General features: G+C 40.8%; 1 protein-coding gene across 1 annotated transcript in view; it reads right to left on the bottom strand.

The window, feature by feature from the left end:
- FTCD (formimidoyltransferase cyclodeaminase) overlaps positions 1-23,759 on the bottom strand; it is a 258,515-nt gene that overhangs the window by 141,235 nt on the left and 93,521 nt on the right. The window contains exon 9 of the mRNA XM_044060511.1: positions 10,039-10,165. Within this exon, the coding sequence (XP_043916446.1) occupies positions 10,039-10,165 (127 nt within the window). The remainder of the gene's footprint in view (positions 1-10,038; positions 10,166-23,759) is intronic.

The raw sequence follows: 23,759 nt of genomic DNA, 5'->3' as shown, positions 1-23,759 counted from the left end.
CCAGAAATGATCAATGTGATTTTCTGATAGAAATGATAAATGTGCTTTTCTGGAGGGGAGGAAAACATTTAACTACTAGAATGATTATCCAGAGGAAAGCAGAATATAAGAAAATACTTCTGTTGGTGGGTCTTTATGCAGAGAAAGTATTTAATAGAATAAGTGGGGGTTTAATTAGTAGAGCAATGGAAGTATTTGCATTCCCTAATACAATACGGTTAATTAGGAGGATAAATGAAGAATCTTTCCCCTTTTTTATTTGCATTATATTTACAGCCATTGGCAAAGAAAATAAGGGACTCAAATTCAAGTAAATAACTGGTATGTTAATAAAGAAATGTTGGTATGGGAGATTTTGTACCCAATAAACCAGAAAAGGGCACCAGCATTGTGGAACATTGAGCTGTTTTTTTTGGGGATATAAAATTAATGCATACAAAACAAAGGCTATAGCTGTAAACTATGTACTCGCACCCGAAATGGTTCAGCAACATCCATATTTATGGTGACCAGATAAAAAGATTGAGTATGGGTTGAAAAGTATTTTGTTATGGCAGATGAGGATATGTGGGAAGACGCAAAGCTGAAGCTTTGCTTATGGATAGCAAGATTAAAGTAGTGAAAAGACATTTAAGCCCTTTCATATTATATACAGATCAGGCATAATTTTGAGGAAGTTGTGGCCAGTAGTTGGTGTTTAATCATTTTATCTGGGAGGGGAAGAAAAAAAAGGGTCTTAAGATTACAGATTTGAAGGGATATTGTTTTAGAGCTAGTCAAGGCTCATGTACATATCAGAAAGCTACACTCCAAAGTGGAAAGGGATAATGTAGCAGGGAGGGGAATTCACAAAAAGAGAATGGGAGTTTGGATGCAGATCCTCAAGAATATGAATATAATACTGTGCATGGTTATAGTAGTAGCAAAGTATTCTAAGAAATAAGCCAACATGAGAAGGAAGATTGTAACGTTAGTGATTACTGCAATTAGGGGAGCAGGAAACAAGCAGTGGCTGGAATTTACTGGATAAAACTGGTTAAGGAACCAAGATACTGGGAGCAAATAAGCAGAGAAGGAAAGGTAATAGAATGGGAAGAGGCAAAAAAGACATTTGGACTACAGGCTAGAGACAGTCTTCCTATTAGGGACAGAGTATAGGCAAAGAAAAAGGGATAGGGGAATCCTAAATGAAAGGCCTGCTCTGAGACTTTAATCTAGAACAGAAGCTGCTGTTAAAGGTATAATTAGTAGAGCATATAAAGTAGAGCACAATAACTATAAGAACTGGAGGAGGTTAAAGATTGGAAGAGAGTGAATAAGCAATTCACAAGGAAACAAAATTGGAGGACATATGTACAGCTCCCAAATATACAAGGTCTAGAAGATTTAGGATTTGTTTAGAAGTGTTTGCATAGGTATTTTATAATCCAGACTCCAGAGAATTTTTCTTCAGCTAGATGGCAAATGTTGGAGGGGGGGTGGGAAAGGTAACTGAACATATGCTTTGAGAGTATAATGAGCAAACTAAATGTCCTACAGGGTACACAGTCAGAAATATTGGGTGAGAAAATGGGTTCAACTATGGAATTTTTTTTTTTTAGCTGGGATACAAGACGAGTTGGCTAGACATAGTAAGGCCTTATAATCCTGGTGGCCGCCAAAAAAGTCCCCAGTAAATCAAAATCAAAGTCTATACCAATTGTACCCGAAACAGTGAATATTTTAGAGCTACAAGTGAAGTGGGCTCTAGAAAAGGGAAGGAATAAACTACACAGAAAAATATGAAAATTGTGGGAATACATGCAGTACAAGGTTTTGGAGGAGTGAGGTTTAAGGGAAGGCAGGAACTGTTCATTTAAGCAATGTTAGATTCATAATTGTATAAAACGACAGGTGATGTATGTTTTTAACTGAACATGTTAACAGTTTTTATACAAAAGTATGCTTTAAGCGATAATTCAATAAAGGAATTATAGCACGGCTTGGTAAACTGACTTGAGTAAATAGTTTTAGCACAATGGAATACAGAAGTACTGCCAATGTAATAAAATTTGAGAGCAAAGATGGACAGTAGACAAAGGTAATTAAGGGAAAGGATTTCTAGGGACAGTATTTAAAGGACAAATTTAAATAAGCCCCTGGGTGAAATACCCATATAAAAATTCTAGAAGAGAAAGAACTCATTTAGTATCAAAAGGTCTCCCTACATAATTTAGAGAACATTAAGGAAACTATTAGGAAGCTCAAAGCAGAGTACTTTGTCACTAAAAGCAAAGATTAATTTAATTCACTGCCAGGATAACACCCAACAATTTTCACAATTAGTCCACAATAATACTGCACACTATTACCCGAGGGAAGTAACTGATATCCTAGCTGACAAATTCAGGGCAAATTTTCCTCCACCCACAATTATTGCTCCTCCAGTTCTGCACTCATACCCACCCCCTTTAACTCGGGAACAAATTCTCTCAACCATTTCGAAAGCCATTTCATCCATTGGCCCAGATAGTATACCAGCTTGCCTTATCGCTGTAAAATATGGCCCATCTGAATCCCTACTTAATCTCTTTAATCTAAGCCTCTCCTATGGTTACATTCCAGAAACAAGGATAGCCCAAACACAGGGCCTGGTAGCTTTACGCATTAGTCTCATTATCCTCATATGAGAAACTATGGAGCATATCTCAAACCTACATTTGGACATTGAAACTCTCAACCTTCATCAATTCAACTTTGTAAAAAAGTAGTTAGTCTCCTGAACATAAAGTTCTTTGAAAATTGATAACATACAGCACATCAAGACCTGGCCAAGGCCTGACAGTATTATACATGATACTATGCAGGTATTGACAGACCTGTAAAACCTGAATACAAACCCATACACTGAGCTGTGGACAGCTGAATGGTTGTCTATCAAACCATTTGGGTGGGGTTACAGGTGCCACTTCTAAAAGCAAAAAAAAATATGACCGTTATAGCGCAAGGCTCAGTGTTGGGCCCTCTTATTTGGCATCTGTTTCTTAGCCCTTACAACTACATCCCTGGCCTAAAGTTACCAAAGTTTACAGCCCAATGTAAATTGGGTATTATTCGATCTTGAGCCAACAATTGATCCAGCAACTCAAATTAAATGTGAAAACTTTTGGCAAGCAAAACATTTTAAATACCATATAGGTGGCACTCCAGTCAGACACTGTCATAAGGGATTAGGCAGCCTAGTTTTCAATTTAGCCATTATGTCTTCACATTAAGTTGGAAGGCTAATCTGACTCATCTAAATTCTAAAGGCATCTACATTAGATCAAGAAATCTTAAAAAAAAAAAAAAAACTTACCCTTTACTCCGTCTCAGACCTATTAAAGTGCCCCTTTTGGCATGTACTTTAAACATCAACTTGAGGGACCTCAGAGATGCACAACTAATATCAGTGGCCTCAAAAATCTTATCTGGACATACTGGAAGCCCCCTCTGTCTCTGTACTCTCTCCCTTGGACTGCTCCATGGAAATCTGTGTCTAGCCTCAGGTCACAAAAAATCCAGCCCTCTGACCACCTATTCCTTTACCAGGGCAAATACCACAAAATACCTAGTTGAAGGACCTAAGCCTTCATCACCAGATAAGACATGTTGGCATGATAAATTCATATCCCAATGCATTTCTCACTTGTGGAACTAACTTCCAATGCATATCAGAGTAGCACATTTGCCACCTTCAAGGTAAACCTATTAAAATTGAATGGACAGTCAAATTCTACCCAGTCCATCTAATCTTGCCCTCACAGAGGCAAGAAGGAACTTTTGAAAGTTTTTTGGTTGGGCTTGTAATTGTCTGCAGACTCCTTGCCTGGTACTTGGCTATGAACTTATGGAACATAGAAATGTAATGAACATATGTTAATTGAGGAGACAGAATATTGTACTGAATATTTTCTCATTAATTTCTTATTTTAAGGATATATTATTGAACACTGCTTAGTTGTACCAGGTACATAATTTGCATTTGTAAATAATGGACTATGCACATTAAACAGGTGTCTACCAGTCATGCTAATTGTTTGAAAGCAACGTTGGATATACCCAAAAGTTGTATACATAGAAATCACACTTTTCCTTATCCCATGTTGGTCAGGGCAATAAGTAGATGACATGCCAGTCAAAGCAGGGGCACAATACAGACGAGTGTAAAACAAATGAAGCTCAAGAACAATGGGGTATAAAGCAGATGTGGTGCATCAGTTAGGGTGTTTCTGTTGGGACTAAGCTGCAAACTGAAAAGATAAAGATAATCTTCTTTCGACTATTCCCATTAGGGGTCGCCACAGCAGATCACCCGTTTCCATTTCTTCCAGTCCTCTGCATCTTGCTCTGTCACGCCAACCACCTGCATGTCCTCTCTCACCACATCCACAAACCTCATCTTAGGCCTTCCTCTTTTCCAGTTACCTTCATCCTCGGCATCTTTTTCCCCAATATACTCAGCATCCCTCCTCAGCACATGTCCAAACCAATGTAATTGCGCCTCTCTGGCTTTGTCTCCAAACCTTCCAACCTGGGCTGACCCTCTAATATGCTTATTCTTAATTCTGTCCACCCTAGTCATACCCAGTGCAAATCTTATCTTTAATTCTGCCACATCCAGCTCAAACTCCTGCCTTTGTCAATGCCACTGTCTCCAACCCATATAAAAATAGCTGGTCTCACTAACCTCTTTTAGACCTTCCCTTAAACTCTTACAGGTACTCGTCTGTCACAATCACTCGACACTCTTCTCCACCCACTCCATCCCGCCTGTACTCCTTCACCTCTTCCACACTCACTCTGAACTATTGACCCCAAGTATTTAAACTCATCCACCTTCACCACCTCTACTCCTTGCATCCTCACCATTCCTCTATCCTCCCTCTCATTCACACACATATTCTGTCTTAGTCCTGCCAACATTCATTCCTCTTCTCTCTAGAGAATATCTCCATCTCTCCAGGGTCTCCTCCACCTGCTCCTTACTCACAGATCACAATGTCATCTGCAATCATCATAGTCCACGGGGACTGTCTGATCTAGTCCAACCTCTCCACCACTGCAAATAAGGGCTCAGAGCTGATCCTTAATGTAACCCCACCTCCACCTTAAACACATCAGTCACTCCCACTGCAGACCTCACCGCTGTCACACTACCCTCATACATATCCTGTACCACTCTTACATGCTTCTCTGACACGCCTGACTTCCTCAATACCACAACTCTCTAGGCATCCTGTCATATGCTTTCTCTAAGTCTACAAAAACACAATGAAACTCCTTCCGACATTCTTTACTTCAACACTCAGAGCAAACATCGCATCTGTAGTACTCTTTCCCAGCATGAAACCATACTGCTGATCACTAATCACGTCCCTTCTTAACCTAGCTTCCACTACTCTTTCCCATAACTTCATGCTGTGACTGATCAATTTAATCAATCTGTAGTTACTACAGCTCTGCACATCACCTTATTCTTAAAGATAGGTACCAAAACACTATTCCTCAGGCATCCTCTCACTTTCCAAGACTTCATTAAATAATCTGGTTAAAAAACTCCACTGCCATTTCACCTAAACACCTCCATGATTCCACAGGTATGTCATCTGGACCAACAGCCTTTCCATTCTTCATCCTCTACATAACTATCCTTACTTCCTCCTTGCTAATCCATTGCACTTCATGATTCACTATCAGCTCATCCAACCTTCTCTCCCTCTCATGTTCTTCATTCATCAGCCCCTCAAAATACTCTTTCCATCTCACTCTCCTCACTTGAGTAGGTTTTCCTCATTATCCTTCATGACCTTTACCTGCTGCACATCTTTCCTAGCTTGGTCCTTCTGTCTAGCCAATCTGTACAGGTACTTTCCTCCCTCATTGTCCAACCTTTCATACAACTCTTCATATGCCTTTTCCTTAGCCTTTGCCACATCTCTGCCATGCACCTCATCTCATACTCCTGTCTACTTTCATCTCTGACAATTCCACTTCTTTGCCAACCTCTTTCTCTGTATGCTCTCCTGTACTTCCTCATTCCACCACGTCTCCTTGTAGTCCTTCCTCTGTCCAGATGCGATAAGCACCTTTCTAGCAGTCTCCCTTACTAGCTCTGCTGTAGTTACCCAGTTATTTGGCAACTCTTCACCGCCACCCAGTGCCTGTCTTAACTCATCCCTGAACTCCACCTCACAATTACCCTTCAATTTCCACCATTTGATCCTTGGTTCTGTCCTCACACTCCTCTTCTTGATCCCAAATGTCATCATACAAACCACCATCCTATGCTGCCTAACTACACCTTCTCTGGTCCCCACTTTACAGTCCCCAATATCCTTCAAACTGGCCCTCCTACACAAGATATAATCCACCTGTATGCATCCTCCTCCACTCTTATGTCACCCTATGCTCCTCCCTCTTGTTAAAATGCGTATTCACCACAGCCATGTCCATCCTTTTCACAAAATCCACTACCATCTGACCTACTGCATTCCTTTAACACCATACCTACCCATCACTTCCTCACCCCCCTCTGTTCCCTTCACCAACATGCCCATTGAAATCTGCTCCAGTCACCACACTCTCAACCTTGGGTACAGTCAACACCACTTCATCCAATTCACACCAAAATTTTTCTCTCATCCATTGCACACCCAACTTGTGGAGCATATGCACCAACATTCATCATTACACCATCAATTTTCAGCTTCATAAACATCACTATCTGACACTCTTCACCTCCAAAACACTCTTAGCATACTGTTACTTCAGAACTCCTACACCATTTCTCCTCCCATCCACACCATGATAAACAATTTGAACCCACCTCCGATACACCTAGCCTTACTCCCCTTCCATCTGGTGTCTTGCACACACAATATATCAACCTTCCCTCTGTCCATCATATCAGCTAGCTCTCTCCCTATACCGGTCATATACTAACATTCAAAGTTCCAACCCTCACTACCACAGTCCTAGCCTTTCTCCTCTCTTCCTGCCTTCGGCCATGTCTTCCGCCTCTTCTCCTCCTTCAACCAACAGTAGCCCAATTTCTGCCAGCACTCTGTTGGTTAACAGTACTGGTGGCGGTCGTTAACCCGGGCCTTGACCGATCCAGTATGAAAAGATATCTGGACACAAGTTATGAATCATTGAATACAGGTAAATAGTTGGGAAAAGATTATGCACTGAAGGAAGCAGCAGCCAGGAGAGGATGTTTTAAGCATTAAACTGTCAGAGCAAGTGAGATGGGCTTATTTCGGTTTGCTGGAGAATTTGAGAAAAAGGTTAGATGCATCACTACACTACAAATAAAGGGACATAACAGTAAGTGGGCTATGTATGTAGTGCTAAAGGTGTTGTGATTGGGATGGATGGTAATATTTTAATATATCCAGCTTTCATGCCAAATGAAAAAATACTGAAGTCAGAACAAGCACAAGTTAGCTATCGCTCCAGACCACAATACTTGAACATACCTTGGACCATACATGCATATAGCAATGCAGGGGCAAGATGAATGCTAGGACTTCTGGTGATGCCTCAATGAGAATGTGAGCAACTTAATTGTAAACCTCAATGAAGAAATTTGTTTAATTTATCCTTAACCCTTAAAGTAGATTATGCTGAAACGCACACTGTGCCTTGTGTCTAATGCAACACACAGTGCCTTTTGTCTAATGGCACATTCACAGACATACAACCCAATACAAGTTGGCCAAATCCCACATGGCCATAAATTAAACTCCAGCCCTCTCTTCCCTGGAACTCAAAAATATTCCAGTCTATTCTCATTAGATTAGCAATCCTCACTAATCTCTGCTCTTCCAGTCTCACTTTTTCCAAAACATCTAGGAGACAATTCACCTCACTAGCACTTTTTATATTTCTGTGTTGACCATCAGAGTACTTAACTTTACCCTGCCTGGTACCTTGCATCCCACTAAGTTTCTTCTTTGATCTTCCATATACTGTCATCTTTTATAGGACTACTCCAGCTTGTGCTCTCAGGTTTTTAATCTGTCTATATCCAAGCACCTGCAACTTTCATCTTGCCAGCAGCCCATTTTCTGTAGATGCCATCAAGATCTACCCTAGTCTCCTGCATTACTTTGCTATATTCTGCTCATCTTTCTCCTCTATCCTGTCTGAATAACCACTCCCTTCTGCTCTGTGGCACTGCACCCATGACGTAAAGGGTAGAATCACTAAGATGCGTCTTTGTAAACTAATACAAAGCACCAGTGAAATCCAGGCTCTGCCAAGTTCTACCAGTTCCAAGTACCCCCCCAATCCAGTGTTACAATGAGACTCCCTCATACAGAGTGCAATGGATGCCGGTGAGACAGATTTGAGAAATCTACCTTCAAACTCTTTCTTCTCCTGGGATCTCTGAAAGGTCATTTACTGCCTCAGCTTATCTTGGGGTTTTCAGTGTCTACAAGCAGAACACAAATCTACTCCTTCCCTTGGTGGCCCCCTTAGTCAATACTGATGCCAAAGTACAAGGTGCAAAGACAACATTGCCTCTTCTCCCTTCAAGACTCTATCCCCATGGTGCCTGCCTATATGCCAAGAATCTTGGTTCCCACAGTGGCTCTTATCCACTTCACTTCCTACCTCATACCACTATACACATCAGCAAAGTGTCCTGCAGCATTTCTACCAACCCATCCATCCAAGTTATGTCAAGAGGACACCTCCCAGTGCCACAACAGGTGCTTTAAACCACAAATCTCTCATTTTCCTCAACACTACCATGTCCTGTTGTCCCATTTCTTTCTCCCCTTATTTTATGATTAAAAAGGAATAAATGCAGCCCCTTAGTTGCTCCACTGATTTGGGGTACACCCCCCCCCCCCGAGAGCTATATGGGCATTTACTGGCTTCAGATCCTTGCTTTGCCCCATCACTTTCCTCACCAGAGTCCCTGCATATCTGGGAATATGCCATCATGTACATTCTCTCAGCAGTTTCTATCTACCCAAAAGTAGAATCTCACAGGTAACACTCATGTTGGCCTGTGACTAAGAGGGAGTGGACAAGCTAGGGGCCATCATATGCTGTTGGCCGTTTAGGCTGTGTAAACATTTTTGCTCATCTCAACTCGTGCCCAGTTTCTACATGCAACTGCATGTGGACTGTTTTACTAGGGTAATGTCCTCTCTTCAATGATCCTCTTTCACCACCTCAGCAGATAATTGTCACTGTCCCAGTCTCTAGTAGCACAGGTAATAAATAAGCCTCTGTAGCATGTCATACCCCAGGTGACTATGCATCTCCCACCCCGCTACATCTGTTTCACTCTTCCAGTATCCATGCCAGTAGTTGAGAGTCATGCCAGCAGTTGAGTTATCTGCATTGTAGTCTCAACTTAATCCCTCTAAACCACAAAGCAGATGCTTTGAGATTTTAGAATTTAGCAGGCACTATATTTGAGGTCCTCAGCATTGTGGAACTGCAAGTGTGAATGTCCGTGGTCATACCAGGACAATTTTGGAGCATTTGGTCTAATCCTAGTTATATAAGTACCATGTCTTGTGGTAATGGATAGAGCTTTTCTAGCTTATGCTCTAAGCACGGAAACACAAAGCAAATGCTAGACAAAATGCCAAATTAGCAATAAGAAAACTGGTCACAATTCACCTTATAAAACATTGTTTTCACAGGCAGTTAGGAAATATGCAGCAGTTATCTTTCTCAAAGTCATGGGGGATACAGATAAGGCAGTGAAAGCTGGAGGACGATTTGAGGGTCTTTAGCCTCAAAACTCACTAAAAGGGTAAATGGAAATGTTAGTAATCCTGTTCCCAGACAGAGTAAAAATTAGTGACAATACAGATAACCTAGTGTTGCATCACTAGTGCACAGTAACAACTTGGCCATGTCACTAATGACCTTAAACACCAAGACATGCTATTTCAAGGTTCTACCACTTTAGCTTAACCTGGCTCATCTGAACTGCATGGCTTTTCGTTAGTAAGCCAGTGATGTGGCAAAGTCTACATTAATCCTTACCATGGCCGATACAGCTGCAGACACAGAACCACCACCTGGTGCAGGAGATCTTGCTCCCACACTTTGAATGAAGCTGCGCAGCGATCTGTTGACGAGGCATCCTTCTTCATCACCCTGGACCATATAACTGCAAAAGAGACACAAAGCTAGTTAATGTGCAGGCATCTTAGTCACCACCAGATCAATAGTGTAGAACAAAACATGCACATGGCTAGGCCACATGGTACAAGGGAATGGAGCCCTGACTGACAGGCAACTGGGGTTCAATTGGCAGCCTAAGTACTAAACAACCAGAAGTGAGGGGGAAGGACTGAAGGGGGCAGCACATTCACCTCTCACAGGGAGTGGGTGGGAGGATTTCACATGCACTCAGGTTTACTCTGGGCAGTGCACTCTTGGAAACTGGAAAGCACACCTGTAGTACTTCAAAGGAAGGGACAAGGGTACTTTGAGGAAGTACCCCATGCAAAGTGAAAGGCCGTACTCTGCAGACTGCCCCACAACACATCTATCCCTGGTACAGTGAAGTACACAAGTTATGGCCAAGAACTAAAATGAAAACATTCCTGATGGTTGTCTATAAATACCTTCCAAGTGATCCTCACCCCAGCGAAGGAGAATAAACTGGATGACTGTCCTTCAGCTGTGGGATTCATGGTAGAGGGGAAGCAAAGTGCAAAAAGCATGCACACTAACAGCACTGTTTTCAAACCCTGGGCTTTCATTATAAAAAGGTTAACTAATCAAAATGTATATACATTTTCATAAAAAAACTGCTTTGGCTGTGTTAATGGCCATTTTAAAACATGTTCATGTGCAGAGAAATGCCTCATATGCATGTAGTAAACTGTAAATTACAACATTGACCACATGTTCAAAAACATGAAGTGGACACTGCTCTAGGCATGTGCCAAGAAACAGCCTCTGCACATGCAATTTCATCCTTAAAAAGGAAGTAACACATTGCTTTATGAAGGAGGCAAACTCACCTGCATCCACCACCCCCTTCTAATTATGAAGGAGGCAAACTCGCCTGCATCCCCCACCCCCTTCTAATTATATACTAACAGACCACACAATCCCTAGGAAAAGGGACTGCCCTTATCAACACAGACAGACATTTATTAAAGTCATAGTGGCGAACTGTAAAAAGGGAAGAATCTAAGTAAAGCATTGATTGACTACAAGAAGCATTTGATAGTATCCTACATTCATGGATAGAGTGCTTAAAACTGTATAGAGATGCACCCTACAATGATAGACTGCATTACAGTAACCATGAAACAGTGGCAGACCACTATGCAATTAAGCTATGATGGACAAATTGAGATAAAAATTCAAAGGGGGACATTCCAGGGCAACTGTCACCGCGGCTATTCTTCCTTGCCCTTAACCCATTACGCTACTTAACAGCTTAGGCCATGGCTATAATTTGGCTCTTAGAAAGAAGTGCAAAGACTTCTTTGTTGATGACTTAAAACTAAAGCTCAGATTAGGAACGGAATGCACAACTGCAAGTTGTCAACTTTCAGATGATACAAGAATGTCACTTGGTCTCGATAAATACATTTAAAGCAGAAAAACTGCAGCACCAAGAAAACAGTTTGAGACAAGAATGTGATATGCAGTGGATATAAAAAGTTTACACAACCCTGTTAAAATGCCAGGTTTGTGATAAAAAAATGAGACCACAATAAATAATTTGAAAACTTTTCCCCACCTTTAATGTGATCTATAGCCTGTACAATTCAGCTGAACAAATCTGTTGGAGGGAAAAAAATGTACAATAAGCTGGTACATAAGTGTGCACACCCTTAAACTAATAAGTTGAAGCACCTTTTGATTTAATTACAGGAGTCCATCTTCTTTGGTAGGAGTCTATAAGCATGGCACACCTTCACTTGCCCACTCTTCCTTGAGTGCTCCAAATTCATGACATTATGAGGGAATCTGTTGTGTACAGCCCTCTTCAGGTCACCCCACAGATTTTCTATTGGATTTGGGTCTGGGCCATTCTAAAAACTTTCTAGTGAAGCCATTCTTTTGATTTAGATGTATGCTTGGGGTCATTGTAGTGCAGAAAGATGAATTTCTCTTCACCTTCAGCCTTCTACCAGATGCCTGAAGGTTATGGGCCAAGAATGACTAGTATTTGGAACTGTTCATAATTCCCTCCACCTTGACTAAAGCCCCAGTTCCAGCTGAAGAGCAACCCCAGAGCATACTTTACCACCATGCTTCACCGTGGGGATGGTGTTCTTTTGGTGATGCGAAGTATTGTTTTTGGGCCAATCGTACCCCTTGGAATTGTGGCCAAAAAGTTTAACCTTGGTCTCAGACCATAACACATTTTCCCATATGCTTTTGGGAGACACTATTGTGCAAATTTTAGCCAGGCCTGGATGTTTTTGTGCAAGAAAAGGCTTCAGTCTTGCAACCCTACTGCATAGCCCAGGCATATGAGGAATACGGGAGATTGTTGTCACATGTAATACACCAGTACTTGCCAGAAATTCCTGCAGCTCCTTTGCTGTAGGTCTCTTGGCAGCCTCTCTGACCAGTTTTCATCTTATCTTTTCATAAATTTTGGAGGGACGTCCAGTTCTTTGCAAACTCACTGTTGTCCCATATTGTCTCCACTTTTTGGAGAGTCTTCACCATGTTCCATGGTATATCCAATGCTGTAGAAATTTTGTAACCTTCTGACTGATACCTTTCAACAATGAGATCCCTTGGATGCTTTGTAAGCTCTCTGCGAACCATGGCTTTTGCTGTAGCAGGCAAAAGAATGTCAGGAAAATCCTACTAGGACAGCTGAACTTTATTTGGAGTTAGAGTCTCTAATTGATGGCAGGTGTGCACCCAAGAAGACTGAATGCTGTAATTAAATCAAAAGGTGTTTCAACAAAGTATTAATTTAAGGGTGTGCACACTTATGCAACCAGCTTATTGTATTTTCTTTCCCCTTAACAGATTTGTTTTACAATTGAATTGTACAGGTCGTCACATTAAAAGGTGGGAAAAGTTTTGAAATGATTGTGGCATAATTTTAGTATCACAAAAACCTGGCATTTTAACAGGGGTGTGCACACATTTTATACCCACTGTAAAAGAACTTGAGCAAGAGAGGATGTATAAATAATTGGGAATTGAAGGAACAATGAAACATGAACAAATGTGAATAAAACTTAGTAAGAAATACTTTAGAAGACTTTATCCCAACAGCATTGACATCTAGAACAAAATCCAAACTATAAACCAATTTGCTCTTCCTGTCCTAACTTACAGTTTTGGAGTGAGTGACTGGCCCCAAAATGTGTTTGATAGACTATCTAGGAAAAGGATGCTTCATGCTCAAATTTATAAAAAAAGTCAGTGCATACCAAGATTATATATTCCCCAGGTCCAAAAGGGAATAAGCCTCCTGGAAATGGATTACATGTATAGATCTGCAATAATGGGACTCCATACATCTGCTGACCTCAAGACCCAAAGGTAAGTGAAACATGAGAATAAATCTAAGATGGGCTTCCCTGCTTAGGTTAGCAGAAGCATATCAGCATCAAGCAGGAATGGAAATCAAACCACAGGTAAATAAAAAATCAGGCAAGTGAATGTGCCAAAAAATGAAAGAAAATACAAGGTGAAAGACCTGATAAGAAGGCAAGAAATGTGGAAAATGCATAAATATAGTTGCAAGCATAGAAAACTTCTGAAAGAACCTAATGTTGATCCCGAATGAATGCAGGCATGGTTAAGGAGAGGCAAATTCAAACCAAGAGATGAAAAGTTAATATTGGTGGCCCAAGATAGTGGGCTATGTACACGTTGGTTTAAAGTCCACTGAACATGTGGGAGAAACTAGACAAATGTAAGTGTTGCAAAACTGAATTGGAAACAGTTGTACACCTCGCTGCTCATTAGGATACACTAATTGCAGGACTGTACAGTGAAAGACAATGTGGCAAGACTGCTGCACTAGGCATTGTGCAAACATTACAGTATTGAAGTGGCTGAAAGACTTTGGAATCATGAGCCACAAAGCATCATAGAAAAATGATGAAGTCTACATTACATGGGATCACCAATTACCAACAGTTCAAAAGACAGATGCTGGAAAACAGTTATAGTGGTCCATGAAAAGACAAAAGTAGCACTGATCATGGAAATGGCCACACCTAGTGACTAGTGTCCTGAAATCAGAGACTGTCAAAATCAGGATTTGCAGGCAGAAATGAGAGCAATGTGGATGAAGGATACCCAGACAGTTCCAAGAGTAGTAGAAGCAATGGGTCTTGCAATCTAAAATCATATTTAGATAAGTTTCCAATACATGCAACTCCATACAAATTGCAGGAGGAGTCATTACTGGGCACATTACAGGTGCTGCAATGAGCACTTCTGGCTGACAGACAAATACTAATTTCATGAACTTTGATTTGGGAATGGGGTCCATTCCAATCATGTTATTAGAAACCCAAAAGATTTGGAGAAATTAAAGGAAAGCTCAGTTTCAAGTTTTATCAAGGGGAAGACCTTTATTCCCATTCAAATAAGTAACCATCTCCAGAAACCTTAAACTGCAACACAATGCAACAGATTACATCAATCAACATGAAGCGAGGTGGATATCAGATGCCAGCTTGCCTATTTCATGAAGAGGTAACGGGCACTCCATAAGGAAAGCCTTTGTAGTGAAAGCATGCAGAAATTGGCAGACCTTCTCTACTGTATCATTTTGCTATTTGCCCCAGGGCCTGCTTCCAGTGGAGGAGTATAGTACATCATCCTTGGAGGTGCCCAGGGGCACCATCAGAGATAGCTGAACTACTTTAGTACAGTCCCTGCTCCTGTGATGGGAGGAGTCTGAAGTCCTTCTAGATCAACAAGCACTTCACCATCAGAAAATGTGAACCCAGCATCCCTGCAAAGAAGCTCATTTCTGCTGCCTGCCAGAAATCTACAATCATTTTAAATCACTAACTAATGCTCATGACCATAGTTGAGAGCAGGGACAGAGAATTAAGAGCTTTAATCGTATGACTATCATTTCCCCACCAATCTGGTGTAACCCCTGCAGTATTATTGCCTCTAAACCCATCTGTTGTCATGTTTTCTATTCCCCTTTGAGATATTTTATGAAGGAATTCATATTTAAAAATGACTTCCCATTCTGACAGCATCACATTTTCTGACTCAAAAACAAAAATGTCCAAGTTGTAAATTTTTTATAGAATGCATCCAGAATAACCACTGTGGTAATCACTTGCCCAAAGAGGTTATGAAGACATAGGATTCAAAATAAAATACTCAATACTGCCTAAAAAATACGCAAGTTAACTGCTTTCATCAGTTCATAAAACCTTGCAAAATGTAAAACCTTCATGTGGTAGATGACTCAATGTAATAACTTATGTAAAAAAACAATTACGTTCCCCCACAAACCAAAAGATCTCCGAATTTAAAATTTAAAAAATATATATTTTTTTAAAAAGTTAAGACAACCACACAATATCATGATACATCACTGATGAACTTAGTCATTTTATAACTCTGTTCTTGTTAAGGCCACGGTACTGGATGGAGTGTAATCTTAGTTTCCCTGGTTTCCTAGTTCGTTTTCCAATCACCAACCCTCGGGGGGGTGGGTCTGTTTTCTACAATATTAGAAATAACGCCATAACATGGTTGAACCATACATCTTCATAGTAAGAGGTTTGGCTTTATTGGCCTGAATTTGTCCATTAAAGCGGCTCAAGTCATGGGCATTCAGAATCGCCATATAGCTGAAACACCTGATGTTCACAAGGGGCATTTGCATACATCCCATGCATCTCCAATACATTAAAAACAGGAAATATCCAATTCCCTGGCATTTCTGTATCTAGCAAGGGCATTCTTCTCCCTTGTGAATATAAAGATGCTGGTACATCCACATTCTTAAAGCCAATAACGTCTTTACCAAATAAGATGCGTTACATGACTCAAGCCAGGGTGACTCCACACTTGTTGCAATTAAATCTACCTGGTTGTAGCCACTGATAGAAGTTAACTTCTCCTTCACATTTAAGTGGATATTGCTTACACTGACCACATTTTACAGTACTGTAGGACACATTATAAAATGTTACAGGTAGTGTCATTTCAAGTGGATTTTTCAAGTTTAGTGCTCATTTTTACTCCCACTATAGTATTAAATACCAAAGTGACTAAATATACCCCACTGTTTTCCCCACTATACCGCTTATTCCTTTCCAGTCCATTGAAACTTGTAAAACTAAAGGGTGATGAGATCGTATGGAAGTAAAAATAACTCAGTTAAGCCCATGCTTAATGCTTGTATTTAGTGCATCCTTCCTCCTTTGTTTCCTGTGCTACTTCACTATTTCAGTGGGATAGCCCCCTCTAGGGATGTCCCCTTCAAAATCCATACTTTCAGATACTCTTCTTCTGGGGCGATCCTAGGCAAACTATCTGGACTTTATCCCTCTCGTTTGATGGAGGGATGACAGCTGCTGAAGTGTAATGAGGAATCAACTATGAGTAGGTATCCAAAATATGACTAATTTGCCCTTTGTCCCTTTTTTGTATATCAGGTAATAGACACCCTCAAGGTGAATAGTTACTTCAAACACTAAATTGCTTCAGACCCAGATCAAATAAATATATACAGAAATCCACAATATTTCTTACAAAATTGAGCAGGTAATACATAGCACTTTCACCACCATACTGCATAGCCTAGACCAGAGCCCAGGTGGCACCATTGCCACACACACGTAGTTTAATATTCCCCATAAAAAACAAAACATTTATACAGAAGGTTTAAGGGAAAATGTGTAATTTGAATTTCCAGGTAAACTTTTTTTTTTTTTTTTTTTAAATAAAAACATTGTTAGATGTCCCATTGAGTTACCTACCACATGCCAGATCAAGTTTTGCAAGGTTTTAGAGATTGAAAAAAGGTTCTGATAAAGTCCAAGAGCACAAAGGACAAAAGTGCTTAACCTATGTTATTTATTTTTCATGAATTAAAAGTACTTTATTTTGAATATTTCTGTCAGTTCTTAGGGAAGTTATTTACCAGTGTTTAATGTGGATGGTTTGTTTGTTGTATTTTTTTTTGCGGTTACTCAAGTATTTGTAAAATTCATAAGGAATATGCACTGGAGTACCTCAAGACTTCAGGCCAACCTTATTCTAACTGCAGCAGATGTACAGACTTTAGGACCATTTCAGCCCCATCTGCATAGGCCATTCTAGCTCAGTGTAGGCCTGACAGCTCTTGTGAATCAGGAGGATCTCATGAGCACATTAAAAGAATCTTGTGTACTTCGCATAACACATCTAAATTTGCCCCTCAATACAGTAACTTAACCAATCTGCTTAAGCCCCAACAAAGACAGAAAAAGGCCAAAAATATGACATGTCTGCACTAGTGGGGTTTGGCTTTATTAGCCTGAATGTACTCAGACTTTACATGTAGCTGAAACACTGGTATGCCCTTAAGTGACTATTTCCGTATATCCCCATTGGCCTCCATTACAGGAGGTTTAAGGTATTACACACACTGAAGGCTCTAGCTTATAGTTTTTGACGTTGAGACATTTATATGTCCTTGAGCTTTCTTTGCTAGTGTTTGGTGACTAGATTCACATGGGTTTAGTTACCATTACACATGTGCTGGATGGGTATAATGCCTTAATACATGTCCAGGAAGTAAAATCATTCAAAATAGCAGCTTCAGGTTGGTAGTTTGCAGGAGAGATGTAGCATTTCAGTAAGATTGGCAAAAAAAATGGTTTGCAAATCATGCCCAAGTAGAGGGGTTAAGAGCTGTGAAGCATGCTTTACAAAGAGGTTACAGTAAGAATCAAATTTGCTTTGCAGGTGATAAGACACAAGGTGCTGCAACTAGGGAACATGTTAATGAGAACAAGAGCATTGGGATTTTCAAAGTTCAGGAATCTCTGGAGTATCTGCAATTGGCAGTGCAAGTCTATCAGTTTGTCTGGACAGCTCAAGTCACTCCAAAGAGAGGCATTTGGTTTGATGGTTAATTTTTCAAACTGGTACTTACTTGGCTACTGATCCAAGGGGATCGTAAGCCTTGCCCTTACATTCCCATGATCATTTTTAGACTTTATATTTGGCATATGAATAACTCAAAGACTGGCTGAAAAAGGATACGTTAGGACATCTGCATGCTTCCCCTATCCATCAGGTACAAGGATGATAAAACCAGGGGTGAATTTATAGTTACTTATCCAATCATCCAAATTATCAGACCAGAGTAAGAGAAGCACTTTACTTTATGTGGAGTGAAGACAGGGGGTTTCACCTAAATCCCTCAGACAGGGGGAGCTGGTGCTGAGCTTAGATTCATGTGCAGACTACATAGCTTGTCCATAAAGGAACAAGGGTATAATATGGCTAGGCTTGTAGAGGCCTTAGGACCAATAGCCTAGTAACCTCCTATAATCCCATGAGAAGAGGTATTTTGTCATGCATACCCATCTCTTCAACATTCTATTCATATTTCAGAAAGATTAAGACTGATGCAACAGCAGTACTAGAACTCCATCTTGTTCAAGATTTGTTTAATGTATATTATGTGAAGATAATGGTGTACTGAAGAAACAGATGCTCACCCACAGCTGCCAGTGGATCAGAATACGAGTGTTGCAGGTACCCTAGGATGGTGGGGGTGTTAATGCAGATTCCTTGGGGGGGTGAGGAAGGCCTCAGGTAAAGATATTTTGTTTAGGCTTCTGAGTATTCGATATTGTCTGTACTGAAATTTGTCAAGATTCCCATCATGTGAATTCTGCCCAAAATAAGGTTAAAGGTAGCAAGAGTTTTAGCCAGTATGCAAAAACTAAGGGGTGAAACTTGCAGGTCACTGATAGTAAACCATGGATGTCTACTACCCACATCATTCTCCATAGACATACCGATTCTCCTTCAAATTAATGCACTAGTCAATTAGTGAAGCCAGTTATTTTATTCTGGAATTTGAGCAGCATTCTACCTTTAATGATTTTCAAGACTCTTTTGAGCCTTTGAAGGCATGAGCAGAGAACTGTCTCTATGCATCTATGCCCAGAGTGGAATTCCCAAGATATAGCTGCCCATAGGAGGGTGAATTTAAGGTCAGAATTGTATCTGGTAGTATAAGGAGTTAAGGATCGTACTTTCAAGCTATAATACCAGCACCAGAGAGAAATGCAGTTATCTTTTGTCAACTAGGAGAGTTGCTTCTTTATTGTTGTACAATGACAACTCTGCAACACATGTCATTGCTTATGGGACCTTAAGGGTACAGGTGACTTCCAGTAGCAGTAGGCATGGGTGCGGTATTAGTATTTTGGCTACATGGCTGAGCACGTAGGCGTGGGTATGATTAGTACAGGTAGTACCTCATAATTCAACCGTAATCCATTCCAGAACGGCAGTTTAATTGCAAGATGCCATTTCCCAAACAAATGTACGGAAAATAGTGCAATTCATTCTCTGCCCAAACAAAATTAAAAAATACACTAAAATTTTTAAAAAATTTAGCACACCATGGAGGAGAGTATATGAGGGAGGGATGGAGGAGAAATAGAGGACTCCTGTACATCCCTAAAACTATGGCTCACGTCATACAAAATTTGATGCTTGATCCATTTAAGAATGCAGGCTAACATACTTGTCAAGCTAAAATGCATGACTACATTGTGCAATATCAGTCATGAAATGAATCTGTTGTCTCCAATTATGATTGTTTTATTTAGTTCACTTTATATCTTACAACAGTTTATCCACACCACCCAAAAGAAATAGTGCATACCGGTGTTTTTTAATCCCACTCCAGGACTTTGTTCACTCGGGCAATTCAGCAGCATACACTTGTGCCCATCCTCGACCCAGCTCCACCAGTGCCCATGCCTAAAACTTAACATGAGTCACCATATTTACATTTACAGAGTCTACTTACTCTAGTTGTTGGAAGGGTAATCTTCACCCTGTCCTGCCTGTTCCCTCTTGGTTTTTTGGCAGGTGTAAGTTTTGCCTAGGGCAACTTCTCCTTTTTCAGGATAGCCTTAAAGTGGTGTAAGATTGTGTTAAACAAGTCCATCACCCTGTTGACGTTGCCTATATTGGGGTGCCACTCCCAGACTAAGCCTGCACCTATGGTTGGATAAAGGTTCTGTAATGCAAGCTGTTGGCACAGGTCCTTTTCCGCTAGCATCCTCATCTTCAGATTCCCTTTTTCTTTGAACTGCTCATTGCAAAGTGCTCCAAGTTCCTACATTATGAGATCATGGTCTTGCAGCAGTGCCTCTACATCCACCTCCGCCATGTCCAGGTGCTCTGCTGGGGAAACAAGGTCTTGCAGCACGTCAGCTGCTTCATCCACAATTTCACCCTGGGAAGAGGAAGGAACCAGCTTCCTTCAGGCCGCACAAAGGGCTTTCTGCGATACTCCATACCAGGTACTTTTGATGAATATGGCATGAAGAATGTTGAACTTGGTCTTCCAGAATTCCTTCAGGGTTTTATCTGAAAAATGGGTCAAAGAGCCTTGAGAAGCATGCTTGTGTGGAGCTTCTTGAAGTAGGCACGGACTTGTTGATCCACAAGTTGAAAGTTGTGTTGGGAGGCAGGAAGTGAACCTTTATAAAATTGTCTATCTGAAGAATTTCCTCCATCTCTCATGGGTGGGCAGAGGTGTTGTCCAGAAGCAGAAGAGCTTTCATTTGCAAATTGTTGTCGGGTACTTAAACACTTGGCAGCAAACTCCTCAAAAATCCTATCTGAAAACTGACTGGTCTACCCAAGCTTTGGTGTTTCATTTCCACATTACAGGTAGTTTTGTTTTTAATCTTTTTCCAAAGCATCTTGGGTTTTCTGAGTGATACATAAGCAGTCTCTTCAGTTTGAAGTCTCCAGTGGCATATGCTGCCAGGATGAGTGTGAGTATCTTATACAGGCTTGTGACCTGGAATCCTAGCTTCATCTTGGGTCATGAAAGTCCTACTTGAAACCGTTTTTTTCTGAAAGATTGCCATCACAATTAAAAAATCTGTTCTGGCAGATACAGAGAAGGCCATCAATTCTTTAGATTCCTTGACAAATTTCTGTGCACTTTCTTTCTCAGCACTAGCTGCCTCTCCTGGTCTCAAAGCACTGTGGGTACCACTTTTTTGAATCTGTGGAACCATCTACTTGCTTTAAAATTCCTCTTTGCTGTGAGCTACTTCCTGGAGGGTTTTTTTTGTAGGTCTTCAAAAATTATCTTAGCTTTCTCAGATCATGGTCTGAGTTACTGGATCTCCCTTAATCTGCCTCTCCTGAATCCAAAGCAGCATCTACTCCATATGTTCCATTAAATTGTTTTTCTGTGTTTGCCCAAAACCTTTTGTTCCTTTTGATACCCTAGCACCCATGACAGACTCTTTCCAAAATGTTGAGACAATAGCCTAGGCATGCCATCCTGTTCTGCTATTAGTCCTGTTTTACTGCCCCTCTCAATTTTACCTACGACTTCCTTTTCAGTCATCAGCCATTTTTTCCTACCAGTATCACTCTGGCCCCATTTCTTCACACCACTTGAGACAACTGCACTGTATACACAACAGCAAATGAACTTTTCAGCCTCCTTTCCAAGTCAAATTACAAGACCGTGGTTAAATTACAGGACACCTGGGTGGCCAAAAGCACAACTGAATTGCGAGTTGGTTTAATTGAGGTACCACCTGTATTTTGGGTACATGGTTGAAGCAACTAGATGTCTAAGAGCCCTAGGCATGGGCAATGTCTGTATCCTGTATCACATGCAAAAGTGATGTGAAGCCATTTACTGACCATGGGTAGGATAGTATCCTCCAATATAAATAAGTGCACCACTCAATACGTGGAATCAATATGTGATGGAACTGATAAAACATGAAGCAGAAAATGAGACTAAAGCAGGCAAGGACTCATGGCAAGATGTAGTGCCCCCTACAACACAGATATGAGACTAAAGCAGGCAAGGACTGATGGCAAGATGTAGTGCCCCCTACAACACAGATAGCCAATAAGAATTTAAACGTGGCACAGATCCACAATCTATGCAAAACTGTGTTTAAGGACAAAAAGCCAGCCAAGTCACAAAAATAGACCAATTTTAAAGTAAGATTTTGTCCAAGGCTCACCATCTTCATGTGTAGCTATTGGTAGTCTGTATTCTTGGCCTTAATCCACATAATGAGAAGGTAAATAAACTTGAAGGGAAGTGCTTTTCACAAATGTTTCATAAGAGCCAGTGAAGAATATGAAGAAATTACATGGTCAAAACATAAGCAGACAACTCGAGCTGCAGAGTAAACACAGCAGGAACAGGATGAGAGGGTATCCGTTGGAAAAATGTTCCCACAATGTTATTGCCTCTGCAAACTATTTACTGCAAGTGTGCTTTCTCCAATAAAAGTAGTCACCTCACCCCCTGGGAAGTACACAGCTATACCAGCCAATTTTCCTCCATTTTTTAAAGCATCTTTTGGCCATGTAGAGTCGGGATTACCTTAACATCTCCATGCTGTTTATGTTTACTAGGCCAACAACCACAAGGGCTGTTTTAAGCCCATCTAGCCATGCATACCAAATCTTTGACAAGCTCTGGTACCCTTGATAAGTGTAAGCAGAGGCCTGGGAGATTAATTTCCAGGCTGCATGTGTCCATTAGAGACATGGGTGCTAAACCAGGGATGAATTTTCTGCTCCTTATTTAATTGTCCAAGTTGCACTTTAATTGGCTTGGGGAGGAACTCTGCTTCACATGGATGGGGAGCCTGTTAGAGAATGGGGAGTCTGTGGGATACATAAGTCTCTCCAGCAGGTCCTATCTATATCACAGGCAAGGTTCAAGTCTTCAGAATGGATAATTCTGCTGTTTATTTTGTGGGTATGCATGAGGTCAATTAGAATGGGGTCTGACAATGCCTTGTATGCATACCTCTCAACCTTAGTGCAAGAAATTTGGACAAAGTGACAAAATGGGAGGGTGGGGTGTTGGGGGCAAAGGCCCTAAATAGGGACAGATTTTAAATATTTTTCTTAAACTTAGAAAGTTGTTTAATATGGTTTGCATTAACACATTTTCTGAATGATTTTGAAGTCTGAAACTCAAATATGTCATTTATAGTGTCTTCAATCCTCCAATCCCAGTGATTTGTCAAAACCACAGATTTTATGAGGAATAGATCAAAACTGATGCAAAACTCTGGGCATTCTGTGAGAATTTAGACAGTCGATACGTATGTTTGTATGCCAGGCATAGATTTCCCCTAAACAGACTGCAGTAAAACTACAGGGATAGGGCCTTGAGGCCATCTGCATAAGACAGGTTACTTTTGCCTAGTTCGGTACACACCAAACGGGGCAATGTACTCCAAGTATGATGAATGCTGAATACAATGAAATGATGACTTGTGGACCTAGATGCTACACCTTTTATAAGTTGCACAGCATAGGATAATTTCCTCACTACTGTAGATGCATGATGGGGGGACACAGTCTAGCCTTTGACCAAGTCCCTAACTGCTGGCTCAACCCTTGGGTTCATAGGTGTGTACTAGGCTAATGGCCTTGGGGCCTTTACAAGCCTAGCCCATAGAATTGCACTTGCATTGTGCCACCCATCGTTAGTTTCCCAGTGCCCATCAAGTAGAGCCACTGGAGTGATCCCCAGGGTA

Source organism: Protopterus annectens, chromosome 2.part0 (assembly GCF_019279795.1).
Source record: "Protopterus annectens isolate FY-2018-M chromosome 2.part0, PAN1.0, whole genome shotgun sequence".
Lineage (NCBI taxonomy): Eukaryota > Metazoa > Chordata > Ceratodontiformes > Protopteridae > Protopterus > Protopterus annectens.
Note: the sequence above shows the minus strand (reverse complement) of the source record. Positions and strands in the feature narration are given on the sequence as shown.